Here is a 13569-nt window from a genome sequence, read left to right as displayed (position 1 = left end):
TTATATTATTTTCATTAAACAAGCTGCAGTACCAATCTGTGCAGCATGGGGGCGCCTGATGCTCTTTGCCCGCATGGCGTCCTTGATACGGTCGACCTCCTGTTGGTAGCGGCGGCGGTCAATCATGGCGCCCTCCTTTGCGTCTCTCAGTGCCGTCTCCAGGGCCTTAACTCTCTCAGCAGTAGACCGAAGCCGTTTCTCCAGCTTTGGAAGCTCACAGCGCAGATCTGCATTGTCACGAACCAACTGAGGATATGGAGAGAGAGAGGAAGAAAAACATAGAAAGACAGGAGAGAGAGAGAGAGAGAGAGAGAGAGAGAGAGAGAGAGAGAGAGAGAGAGAGAGAGAGAGAGGGTGAGAGGGAGAAGAAGGAAAATGTGTGGGCTTGCATCCGAAATAATGTAAAAATAAGTTCTGAATCTAAAATCATAAATTAGATCACATATATACGGTATATGTACTGGTTTCGTCGCCTGAAGAAGTTTGAAGTAGGCCCCAGCATCCTCAGGCTCAGGCCCGGCGCCAGAATGAAATGACTGAGGGGGCAGTTGAAAATGGCGTCATATAGTAAAACAATATGTTATCAGTTGTTATTCCTATTCATTGATTTAACAACACAATAGCCCCCGAAAAGCTAATAGTTTTCTCATTGATTTACATAACCTTCGGCTACATTAACCATACAGGACTCCAAATTCAAATTTCTAACTAAGGTGACTGCTAAAAATTAAGTCAACATAATAATAATTTACCCTAGGGTAAATAATTCAGGGCTCTGGCAGAAAACGTGTAAATATCTCCACTTTTCCATGAGATTCACTTGGACAACATTCTCTACATGACGGGATGACATTCATAGCGCAAACACATGTAAACCTCCTTCCATGAACGCACATGTATGGGTCACACAAATTGACAGGTGCGTTTTTTATATTTTCATAAAACTTTACATAAAACTTAAACTGAGGGTGCCAGGCCTCCTCTGGCACCCCTGTGGCGCCGGGCCTGCTCAGGCTGTACTACCAGAGCTCCATTGAAAGCGTTCTGTCAGGCTGTGTTACTGCCTGGTACAGAAACTGCAGTGCCCCCAAACAAAAAACCTACAGTGGGTGGTGCGGTCGGCTGAGAGCATAATGGGAGCTTCCCTCTCTCCAGGAACTGTACAAGAAGAGGTGTGTAGTCAAAGCTCACGATCATCAAGGACAGGCACCACGCCAGCCACAAACTGTTCATACCCCTACAACGACCGCGGCCAGGCAAGGAGACCTATCGTAGTATCAAGGGCAATGATGGCAATTATGAATAGCTTCCACCCGGCTACCATCAGACCGTTGAACAAGGCCTGACCACCGCCTGTCACCAAGCTGGCCATGGACTTTACTTTTCCCTGTGGATCTACCATGTGGATTATACTGTTCGTGAAAGTTACTGCCATTTGTGGACTATGTGGTTGAACCTGACAAAAGCGCCGATACTCTCTTTGCACCCAGTCTCATGTACAATGCGCTGATACTCTTTTGCACCTTAATGTCTAATGCCATGTACATAGCTGCTGCTATATTAATGTTCCTTATGTCTAACCTTATGTACATACTGTACCAGCTGGATTATGCTATGCCTCTCCTCGACATGTTTTCATTTTCTCCAGTGTTTGATTTTTTTTCTTTTTCTTTTTCTCTCTCTCTTTTCTTTTTCTCTTTCTGAAAATAACAAAGACGATGGATCTTGCACAAAAAACTATTTCACCCACCTCTTTATACCTGTAAATCTGTGGTGTGACAATAAATTGATTCTAAGTTGATTCTGATTCTGATACCTGCAAGGTTTAAACTGAACCACTGGATGCCATGCTGTCTTCCATTGTTCTCTTACCTGTTTGTGAACCTTTGTAAGTTGGTCCAAGTTATTCTCAAGAAAGGAAATCTTCTGCTTCTGGGTGCAAGACCCCCCGCTATCATCAGGTTCCATTTCGGAACTCTGCAGGGGGTAGGATGGAGGGAGGATGATGGAGCAAAAGAAAAGTAAAGGAGGGGAGAAATGAAGTTATTTGATTAACACAAATTCCCACTAAATGAAAAGGGACTGTACAGTGGAGTACTTCCTTTTATCCACATTATCGATATTCTCAAGTACAACTTTGCTGGTCTATTATTATCATCACTTACTCTTTTAACCCGCGACGTGAGATCCTGTACAAACAGCTTGCGCAGGTTGTGGAGGGTCTGGAGTTCGCGGGCCTGGAAGACAGACAGACAGACAGACAGACAGACAGACAGACAGACAGACAGACAGACAGACAGACAGACAGACAGACAGACAGACAGACAGACAGACAGACAGACAGACAGACAGACAGACAGACAGACAGACATAGAGGTGGTTAGAAAGCCGGAGTATTGAAAGATGATATGAATGGATGACAAAGAGTAACTGGAGAATTATAAGGAGTTGACTAAAGATAGATAGATTTGTAGTCTGTTGATGGTTTTTAAGTGCTACTCACGACGGTCTCCTCCAGACCCTTGAGGTCCTGTTTAGTCTGCTCGTGGCGCTCATGCAGAAATCTGAGAGGCACAAGGAATCACAGCATCATCACATCATCATCCCTTCCTTAAAGTCCATCCCACATTTTATCTCTCCATTCATTTAGCCAATGCTTTCAATCCACTTCACAACCACACAAAATGAACAACATAAATCAACATTTCATCATAAAGAATAACATATTATATTACATACCTACAACATTTTCCCTAAGTTATTTTGAACTACAATACGTCTACATATTTCTATTTCTAACCCTAACCCTATACCCCACACAGTCATCAATAACCTCTATCAATAAAAGACAAAATTACACTCTGAGAAAAGTGTTTTAACCAACTTAAACATTGCAACATTGTTTCTCTGTGAAACAATGAGGTGATGTTACCCTTCAAAGAGTGGAAAGCAGGTTGTTATTCAGACTTACGACAGCTCTTCCAGACGTTCACTCTTGGTGCTGTCCTGACTCTTCAAACGGTCAAAGTCAGAGCGAACCTGTGCCAACTCCAGCTCCAACTTAGAGTTACGACTGGAGACAGAGAAAACAGGACAAAATGTTTAACCACCTGCCTTGACAAAGGCCATCATAAAATGATTGTGACAGTAGCAGTGATATATACTGTGCATGCATAAAAATCATGAAAGAAAAGGATGCAAGTAAAAAAAGTTTTCTATGTAATGTTTCAATGCCTGCATATAAATCGTAATGCATAACAACAATAAAAAAAGAAAAACACTTCAACAAGCAATGTTATTGTAATGACAAATAGTATGTCTAATAAATAAATTAAGTAGGCATAAGTAAACCTCTCTATATAAATAATAGACATTATAATTGATGTATATTAATGCTACTGACTCAGTGAGCTCATCAATGAGCCTCTGCTTCTCATTGATCTCATCCCGCAGGCGGGCCAGCTGCTTGTGGTGGAGACCACGGTGAGACTCCCCCTGCTGGCGGGAGGTCTTCTGTGCGACAGAATGTGAAATCGAAGGAATTTATTAGCAGTTAGTGAGATGGAAATGCTAACTCCTTCTGGTCAACAGATATTTGTCAGTGCTGAAGATCATGCCAGACTTGCAAACATTAAATATTTGTACAAAACAGTATTTCAAAATAGTATTTCATAGTATTGTATTGTGAACCAAATTTGTAGAGCTAAAACACCTCCATGTTTATGTTTATGAGGAGCTTCTGTGCATGTTACCTTGATGTTTCCATCTTCAATCTCACCCTTCTCTCCGTCCTCCACCTCCAGCAGAGAGTTATCTGGAAGTCACAGAAGAAGGTTTAAAGTACAGATCAATGTATTCTCACTCCCAAGTCGTCATATACTGACACTTTTTTGATGTAGCTTTAGTGTCGATGCAGACGAGAACGGTACCACGTATAGTTTGCATCCCAATTTGACCTGGTCGGATCATTTAGGCTACTATTCTCTGCCTATTAGAATGCAACTCAAACGGTACTGAGTCGACAGAAGCAGACATCGCACTACTACTTGCTCGGCTCGTTGTGGGCACTTAGCCAAACAAAAATACGTTTTACTCTTAGTACACAAGATGTAACAATAAAGCACAACCTTGAACCTTGAACCTGGCTTAGGCGCTCCTTGTGAGGAGGAGTGCCCGAATGAAGAGTCCTCACAGGACTCAAGTCCTGCCTAGTTTTAGTCCTGCCTTGTAGTGCTTGACTTGTGATGCAAGAGGGTCCTGACCAAGCATCTGTAAGTGGTGAGTTAGGGTGTTCACAGATATGACTGTGATTGGACAATTACCACCCTCTGTAGGCTCTTAGTGAAAGATGAGTATTTACTTGATTAATCCCCAATCTTTTATCTGTCTGTGTTTTGGCCTCATGCATTAATGTGTGCGAGTGCGAGTGTACGAGTGAGTGAGTGAGTGAGTGAGTGTGTGCATTACCAGGGTCTTGCAGTTTGGCCAGCTCTTCGCTGAGGGAGTCATGGCTCTCCTCCAACAGTCTCTTCTTCTGCTCTACACTCTGCATGTACTCCGTCAGAGAACGGATCTTAGCCTCATGCTGTAGGCATATGGATACACACACACACACACACACACACACACACACACACACACACACACACACACACACACACACACACACACACACACACACACACACACACACACACACACACACACACACACACACACACACACACACAAAGAGTTAAAGGTATCTACCTACAGTATCTGTACTTCATCCATCCATCCATCCATCCATCCATCCATTCATCTATCTCTCTCTCCATTCATGCCTCTGTCTACCCATCCCTCCCTCTATCTATCCACCATTCCTCCTTCCCTCACCTGGGAGATGAGGAGCTGGCAGGAGGACAGCTCCCTGCCTGTCTCCTCCATCTTGCGGTGACACTCCAGCTGCAAGTTCTCCAACTGACGGCACCGCTTCACCATGCTCTTCACCTCCGACTTGATCTTACTGATGTAGAGACGAGCCACGGTGAACTCCTCCTCGATCGCACCGCTGATCTCCACCGGCTTGGCGAGACGAGGAGAGGAAGAAGTAACAATATTATTATCCCTTTGGGGGCAAGGGTAAAACACAACATACAGATAAAATAACAGTAGAATGACATGCACTGCTGATCTCCAACGGCTTGGAGGTGAGGAGGAGCAGAGAGGAAGATGGTGCCACACAGTAAATTCAATTCAATTCAATTCAATTCAATTCAATTCAATTCAATTCAATTCAATTCAATTCAATTCAATTCAATTCAATTCAATTCAATTCAATTCAACTCAATTCAATTCAATTCAATTCAATTCAATTCAATTCAATTCAATTCAATTGAGCTTTATTGGCATGAGAAAACATACGTTTACATTGCCAAAGAAAGTGTCAAAATATAATAAAAACTGTTGAAAATGGGAAAAGTATAAAAGTATAAAATCATGTTTAAACTGGGGCTACAATTTTAAAACAGAATGAACAGATAATCAGATAAAACAGACAAATCACACTGGAGTCTGAGCTCAGGCTGGAGACTAAATGCAGGAGAAATATGTAGCAAAACTGCAATCAATTATACTGTAAAATAGAAAAGTTGACCAGTGTTCATCCTTACCAGCTTGATCTCTCCGTTGCCCACGATGGTGCTGAACTCACTCAGGTCCCTCATCAGGCCGTTGAGGACATCAGCGATGCGCTTCCTCTGCTGCCCGCTCACTTCCTGCATGTGGGATAGCTCCGCCTCCAGCTCCATCAAACTGGCCTGTTACAGAGGAGAAAAGGGAAGAGAGAAAAAAAAGAGAGAAAAAAAAGATAGAGAGATTCAATGGATAAAGAAAATAATAGATTTTGACAATATTGATAGCTATTCCTTTTCTTGATCATTAATGTTGCATTCTGTAAGTTCTATGTCCGTTGTCGCCCTCTCTGATCTCCATCAGGGGTAATTGCAATGAAAATGCACACTGCAATAAAGATGTCCAATCATTCCACTTCAAATAACTTTGTTGACATTGTCAACCAGTAGGTGTCCAACCCAACATCAGGGTCTAAATGACTCAATGCAAGAGCAAGGAGACCACCTGCTGTATTAACATACCCCTACAATGACCGCGGCCAGGCAAAGAGGCCTGCCGTAGTATCAAGGGCAAGACCAACAGGTTTATGAACAGCTTCCACCCGGCTACCATAACAAAAAATAATTCTATTCATTATTAAAATAAGTCCCGGATAGTAGCTGTAAGTTACAGAGATGCCCCCATAATCCACCTCCATTTTACTTATGTATATCCTGTATTAATACTGCTATAGTCTTTGTAACGTTCTGATGGAAAGAAAATGTAATTTACAATTCAGCAATACCATTTCAGCTCAATAGCAGATGCTTGCTGCATTTCTGACGCAAGGACCAACATAATATTGTTTGCTTCAAATGTTTGGATGACATCATCCAAACATTTGGATGACATCATCCAAACATTTGGATGATGTCAGCCAAATGTTTGGATGATGTCATCCAAATGTATGATGTCATCCAAATGTTTGTATGATGTGAGACAGACAGATCCTGTCTGTCTCACACAGCCTTATGGGTTGTTTTTTACACTTTAAATTGGTACTCGGTCTGACGAGTGGACCCACCATTTTCTGGGCGAGCTGGTCGGCCAGTAGCTGGTTCTGGACGGTTTTCTCCTCCACCGCCTGACTCTTCTGGTCGTAGTTGATGGCCAGCTCCTCCAGAGCCTGCAGCACCTCCTTCACCTCCGCCTTGGCACAGTCACTCTCCACCTGCAGCCGGCCCAGCTCCGCCTGCACCTTGTCCCCATCGCCACGGGAGGAGGCCAGCAGCTGCAAGGAACCAGGAGGAATCCAACAGGGATCGGGGGGGGAGCAAGAAGTGAGGAAGGAAGGAAGGAAGGAAGGAAGTGTTGGAGAAGGAAGAAAGTGGGAGAGAAAGAGAGAAAAAGAGACAAAAATCAGTTTAACCACTTAAACCCTATATAGTTTGTTGACCGGTGTCTTCCACTGGCCTCTATATACTTGGTCCTCTCCTTTTTCCCCCTCTACACCAAATCTCTTCGCTGAATATAGCCGATCTACAACTTCACAACGCGTTGCGTTGCGACTGGTTGTGAGCTTGTAGATCGGCTATTTTCTGCGAATGTTAATCTATTTTGCCAAATGTTTTCCTATTATGGCATGCCCAGAATAGGGATGCTACGTGGTTAAGGACAAATAAATAAATCATTAAATGTCTTGTGCGTGCGTGTTTTAGACATTTAGACCCATACGGCCTATATTTAGCATTGCCCTGGCAATTTATCTTTCTCACACTGCTGCTATGACAACACAGTGATTTGATTTGATTGGATGCCTGACTAACAAAACAGAAGAACAGAACATGACTCATGACTCAACGCTGATGACGAATTCACAAAGAAAATAGAAATAGATAATTGAAGAAATTATGCTTTAACAGATGTGGAGGAGGCGCGCGTGTGTGTGTGTGTGTGTGTGTGTGTGTGTGTGTGTGTGTGTGTGTGTGTGTGTGTGTGTGTGTGTGTGTGTGTGTGTGTGCAGGGGCGTCAATCTGTCTTGAGGCTGGGGGGGGTCCCTCGCGCGCTGCGCGATTTGCGGTTCTGGGCGGATTGGGTCCGTTTTTTTCGCGGTTCTGGGCGGATTGGGTTCGTTTTTTTTCCAGTTTTTGGTTTCTTTATTTTGGTTTTAGGGTTAGGATTAGGAGTTAGGTTAGGGTTATGTTTTTAATTAATATTTTTGCCTGATTTTACCAATTTATTATCTCAAAAAACAATTTCTGCCTAATAAAATATTCAAACAAAATGGGTTTATACTAATGTAAAAAAAATTGGTTATATGGCGGATTTGGGAGGGTTCTTTCTTGGATTTTGGTTACTTTATTTTGGTTTTAGGGTTAGGTTAGGGTTATGTTATTTTGCCTAATTTTACTGATTTAATATCAAAATACTATTTTAACATTCATTTTTTATTATTCTAAATGACTTGGGGATGAGTAGCCCTGATCACCTCAAGGCAAAATACAGGCCGAGGCACAGCCAACTGCCAAGTAGGAGTAATATACATTTTATTTTACCCACCACTGGCTGTTTCAAATAATGAGCAGAGCAGAGGAATTGAGCATCAACCATCTACGATTATCAATAGCTACTGTAAAGTATAACGAATAGAAGGTTTGGCACATGAGACGTGTGAGTTTTGTTCAGAACATGAAGTTTGCTTTATATTAACTTAGTAAACTTACTCATCACTGATGCAGCCGCACTTGGAGTTGGTTTGTTTCAGAGGATAGACAGACACTAATAACAAATATAATGCACCTGAGAAACTTTGGTCAACTTCATTATGTACTTGCATAATACATGGTCTTACCGGCCTGATCGTAGTGTCACTCCTGTCAGTCCATTCTCCTAACATTATCAGAATGGCAGCTGCTAAATCCTTTGATCTCTGATGACCGTAACATTATCCATATCCTCCTCTTCAATACCTTTGGTTTTGGTCAAACTACCCCCCAACTTGGAATCACCAGGAGGTTGTTTGTTTATAATTATACACTACGAATCCTTGGATTTGATGATAAACTCCCGTTTTCGTCGTTAGTTTGAGTCGGCGGGGGTCTATCACTCTGTTTCTTTTTCCTCGGTAGCTTTCACTGTTTTAAAATACTTGCTTAAATCTGCACACTTTGCAGCTAGCACAGATAGCTCTTGTATCCTCTCGTGTCTCGTTATGTTGTTGAGCTCTTTCCCCAAAACGTAAACAAACCCGGTGAAAAACCACATGGATGTTGCTGTGTGTCGGTACAATACAAAAACGCATTGTCCCAAAACACACTCGCCCCGGGTATATCTGGCGGCCTCGGCCGGCGAAAAAAATAGGGGTGAGTGTGTTTTGGGGCGAGTGTTTTCACCGTGCTCCTCTGAATTTCGAGAATGCGGCGCTGTGGACCAAACCATTTTGGGATTTACACGGGGGGGGGGGGATAAATTAGTGTTTATTAGTGCATGTCATGATTTCAAAAGCGGGTTCGGATTCTATTAACTTAAATTAAAAAAGTATTTTTTAATTATCCTAAATTACTTGGGGGGGGTCCAATCTGACTTGGGGGGGTCCAATCTGAAGCTAGGGGGGGACAAAACCCCCCCGGGATTGACGCGCATGTGTGTGTGTGTGTGTGTGTGTGTGTGTGTGTGTGTGTGTGTGCGTGTGCGTGTGCGTGTGCGTGTCCCACCTCATCCTGATCCATCATCTGTTCCTTCAGTTTCTCCACCAGTTGGCACTGCAGGTTGATCTCATCATCCTGTGCAGAAACAATTCAATGAAATCTCAGTGGAGGACCCACAATGATGCTCATTCATATTCTAACCGTCTAATTAGGGTTTGATTTAGACCTGGGAATACAGTTCACCACCTGGCTGAATAGAAAAGTGTAGGAGCAAGATCTCTACGGTCTCTAGGCGTTAAGAAGAGCTGACTATGTGACCATCAGACCATGTGATTGAGAGCTGGGAACAAAGGGAGTTCAGTCTGGAATGAGTCCACTGCACTTCTCCTCAGCTTCTTTGTGGGAGGGAATGAAGTATTAAACTCAGAACTTATAAAAAATAATCATGAAATTACTTTCCCGTAGGGAAAAAGCATTTGTTAATTAATCTCTGATCTACTGTATATGAGATTCAATCTTTTCTTTGTCTTGGGAAAATTATGTTATGAGATTTCCTGAGTAAGAAGTTCTGTTTTACAAGTTAAATTTCAAATGGAGAGGGTGTTCCTCTAGGCCATGCAGGACAGGTCACCCAGATCATAGTGACAATTGTGTTTATGCAATGGTGTGTATACTATGCACTGTGTGCGTGCGTGCGTGCGTGCGTGCGTGCGTGCGTGCGTGCGTGCGTGCGTGCGTGCGTGCGTGCGTGCGTGCGTGCGTGCGTGCGTGCGTGCGTGCGTGCGTGCGTGCGCCTAAGACCTTGTCATCCAGCTGCTTGTAGAGCTTGCGTATCTCCTCCTCGTACTTCTGGCGTTCCTCCTCAGAGATGCGCACCACAATGGAGGAGGTGTCGTTGTCCAAAATGACGGGTCGCTCCTCCGTAGACTCCAGACGGGTCACCACCTCACCCGGAACGGTCCGCTCCGTCTCAGGAACATTCTCTCCTGAATGAATAGGAGGGAGGGTGTAGATAGGGTTAGATCAGTGGTTCTCAACCTTTTTTGAGCTCTACACCACCAGCATATCAAATACCAAAATAATACCATAGATACCATAATATTCATATAATATAGTAATATTTAACATTAATGATCTTAAATCGTCGAGCTGTGATGCGTTGTGAGCTAGTACATCTGCTATTTTTAGTGCGTGACACTGCACGCAACTAAGTATATCAAGCCCTTAACAGTCAATATTTCATTTCAAGATTTTTGACACTATGCCTATTGAAAAAAAAAAGTTACATTTGATGGACTTAATAATTAACAAAGGTACAATATATATTATTATTATTTTCCTAATGACCACCTGTAATTATGCCATGGACCACTAGTGGTTCGTGGACCACTGGTTCAGAAACAGTGGGTTAGGGGGGTGGAGAGAGATAAAGGGACAGGTAGAGAGCTGGAGAGAGGGAAGTATAGAGAGAGAGGATGACCAGAGAGAGAATAGAGGGAAGCAATAGAGAAATAGAGAGAGGGAAGGGGAGATTGAAGGACAATAAGATAGAGATAGAGGGAAAGAGAGATACAGAGTGGAGGGAGAATAGAGGGTAGAGGGAAAGCGGTGGAAGGGGGGGGGGGGGTGGAAGGGAAAGTGATTGAGATGGAGAATGGAAGGAGAGATAGAGGGAGAAAGGTAGGGGAGATGGGGATGATATGGAGGGAGAGAGTGGAAGAGACAGTCAGTAGAGGAAGGCAATTATTGCAATTGCTGTCCTTATACTGAATTTCCACCTTAGCATTAGCAATGTCATGCTAATAGCACTTCAAAAAGATCTGTGTGTGTGTGTGTGTGTGTGAGAGAGAGAGAGAGAGAGAGAGAGAGAGAGAGAGAGAGAGAGAGAGAGAGAGAGAGTGCGCGCACGACTGAGATTGCATAAAAGTGAGAGAGCGCACAAAGACAGAGGAGAGAGGGGAAAACACTGCAGTGCTGCTGCAAGGTCATGCTAACTGATGCAGACAGAGAAGCAAAAATATTTCTCAATGGTCATCTCTGCTTTTTTAGCCACCCAGAACAAAAAACACAAACTATTTTCTCTGAACCTGTGTTGTGTTGACTGGATTCTGGTGTCAGTGATCTCACTGTTCCTGAATGTCAGCATCATGAAAAATGAGTTAAATGACTGAATGAATTGCAAAGTGTAAACTGTGTCCCTGTGAATTTACTGTACTTGGTGTAGTTCTGATTTGGATAGTAAAGATATCATTCCTCTATAGTGGGTGAGCCCCTGGGTGGTTAAGTTGACTGCTTAGGACAAATATACTTTAACTGTCAAACTGAACCCATACATTCTCTCCAGTCAAACCAGGTGTCTGATTTATAAAATTATAAATACTGGGGTAATCTGTCTAGCCGGCAATATTGTTTGTGCAATGAGTATGGAGATTTATTCTGATTTGCATTGTGATCTATTTCTCTCACTTTGCATATACGTTTTTAAACCTGTACAGAGGGTATTTTACTAAACACAAGAGATCAGGCAATCTTCAATGGAGAATGGAATTTTTGGTGCTGTTTATAACAGGTTACATTCATTTTAAAACTGTCTATACTGTATATAAAAAAACATAATGGATTGTGGTTTGGTGAAGCCCAGACAGATTTTATAAGGCCACCAATGCATGTTTTTACCTCATCCGGTAACTTTGCACAGATGTACATACGTGTAATGCAGTAAGTGTACTGATGTATAACAGTTTTGTCTTGCAGCGCAAATTTCCATAGGAAGTATACTAGATGTACATAGCAATATAATTGTTTTATCTACGGTAGCAGCATATAATGTTTTATTTCTTTAGTTTTTGTCGCATTCCTAAGCCAATAATTTGATGACCGGTGGTCTCTCCGGTAGGAGACTCCTTTGAGTCTCCTACCGGATACATTAGCATCTTTCCGCCAGTAATCAAATTAACTAAAACTACTCCTTTAAAGCACAATGCCAGTTCATTGTGTCTGCACACCCTCGGAATATCGATGTGAATAATGACAGAGACAGATAAAGAATGGCACAATGACGCAATGGATTCACAACATGTTTATCTCTTTCCCTTATGCTCTCACTCTACCTCTCTCCACTTCTTTACACCTGTACCTGTGATGTGAAAAGTAGGCCTACCACCCAAATTCTGCATTGCACATTCCCTGTTGCTGCTATTTTGTTTCGTATCTCCTATGTTTCTTATTTAACATTTAGCTGTTTGATGCTTGTACTTGTAAGAGTGAATGACAAAGAAAACCCTCTTGATTGAAGTTGGAATCATTTGCATTACAGTGGTACATGCTGGATTTGTTCTGTAATAAATACGGATTTAATTTAGCCTTGATTTTATTTATTGTATCTGTTTTATTTTGAATCATTCATTTGAATCATTTAAGTGTTTTTAAAAATGTAAATCAAATATTTCTCTTTATCTCTTCCCTACTACCTCTCCCTCTCCCTCTCTCTCTCTATGCCTCTCCCTCTCCCTCTCCCTCTCCAATGTTCATGTTGTACTGAGGTGAAGCTGATGACCTCACCGTTCCTCCACCGGTTCAGCTCCATCTCCAACCTCTGGATGGTATCCTTCAGTGTCTTGTTCTTCTCCTTCTCTTTCTCATACTTCCTCTTCCACTGATCTGCTGTCAGCTCCAGGTTGACAGAGGCAGTGTTCCTGATGGTCTTAGCACTGTGTGAAAAAGTGAAAAAACATAAAGCAAAAAGGGGAAAAGAGAGTCAAAGGAGGAGTTAAAATGCATTTCTCTTCCTGCTTTACTTGTTCTTTTATTACTCTTATTATTATTATATATTTTTTTTAAATTCATTTGTATGTATTTATATTCATCTCTGCTTTCTTTTGCCCCCCCCCCCCCCCTGTGAAGCACATTGAACTGCACTTGTTGTCTGAATTGTGCTATATATATTTTTTTTTTAAATGTTTTACTGATTAAGGCCATGTAGACATGATCCATGTTTCACCGCAGGCCTGTGGTACTTACTTGACAATTTGAATGAATAATTCTCTTTGGTTGGTTCATTCAATGCTCCCCTTGTATTTTAAGTAGGCTACACAATTCCAAATGTTAGCTGACCTAGTGAAAAGAGATTGTGTCCTTGACATAAATACAGAATGCCGATAATTATGTTGATTAATCTACACTACAGTGGAACTTGGCAGAACAGTCCCTTAGCAGACAAGGACAACAGCCTCTGCCACATGCTGACTGTGCTGGATCATTATTTTTAGACCTCACAGGTCCATTTTTACACTAAATTAACACTCGGGATTTTACAGTGTAGACAGGACCC

General features: G+C 42.3%; 1 protein-coding gene across 1 annotated transcript in view; it reads right to left on the bottom strand.

The window, feature by feature from the left end:
* The window catches only part of LOC308096168 (kinesin heavy chain-like), a 29934-nt gene that overhangs the window by 2654 nt on the left and 13711 nt on the right, over positions 1-13569 (bottom strand). Inside the window, exons 11-24 of the mRNA XM_080443493.1 lie at positions 12801-12949; positions 10041-10225; positions 9306-9374; positions 6677-6883; positions 5652-5798; positions 4876-5064; positions 4468-4585; positions 3753-3814; positions 3404-3513; positions 2972-3073; positions 2504-2564; positions 2166-2237; positions 1873-1977; positions 33-246 (exon numbers count right to left, since the gene is read on the bottom strand). Of these exons, the coding sequence (XP_080299619.1) occupies positions 33-246; positions 1873-1977; positions 2166-2237; positions 2504-2564; positions 2972-3073; positions 3404-3513; positions 3753-3814; positions 4468-4585; positions 4876-5064; positions 5652-5798; positions 6677-6883; positions 9306-9374; positions 10041-10225; positions 12801-12949 (1790 nt within the window). The remainder of the gene's footprint in view (positions 1-32; positions 247-1872; positions 1978-2165; positions 2238-2503; positions 2565-2971; positions 3074-3403; positions 3514-3752; positions 3815-4467; positions 4586-4875; positions 5065-5651; positions 5799-6676; positions 6884-9305; positions 9375-10040; positions 10226-12800; positions 12950-13569) is intronic.

The sequence above is a fragment of the Gymnoscopelus braueri genome (genome assembly GCF_963280865.1).
Source record: "Gymnoscopelus braueri genome assembly, chromosome: 12".
Classification (NCBI taxonomy): Eukaryota; Metazoa; Chordata; class Actinopteri; order Myctophiformes; family Myctophidae; genus Gymnoscopelus; species Gymnoscopelus braueri.
This window is presented reverse-complemented; position numbering and strand designations above follow the sequence as displayed.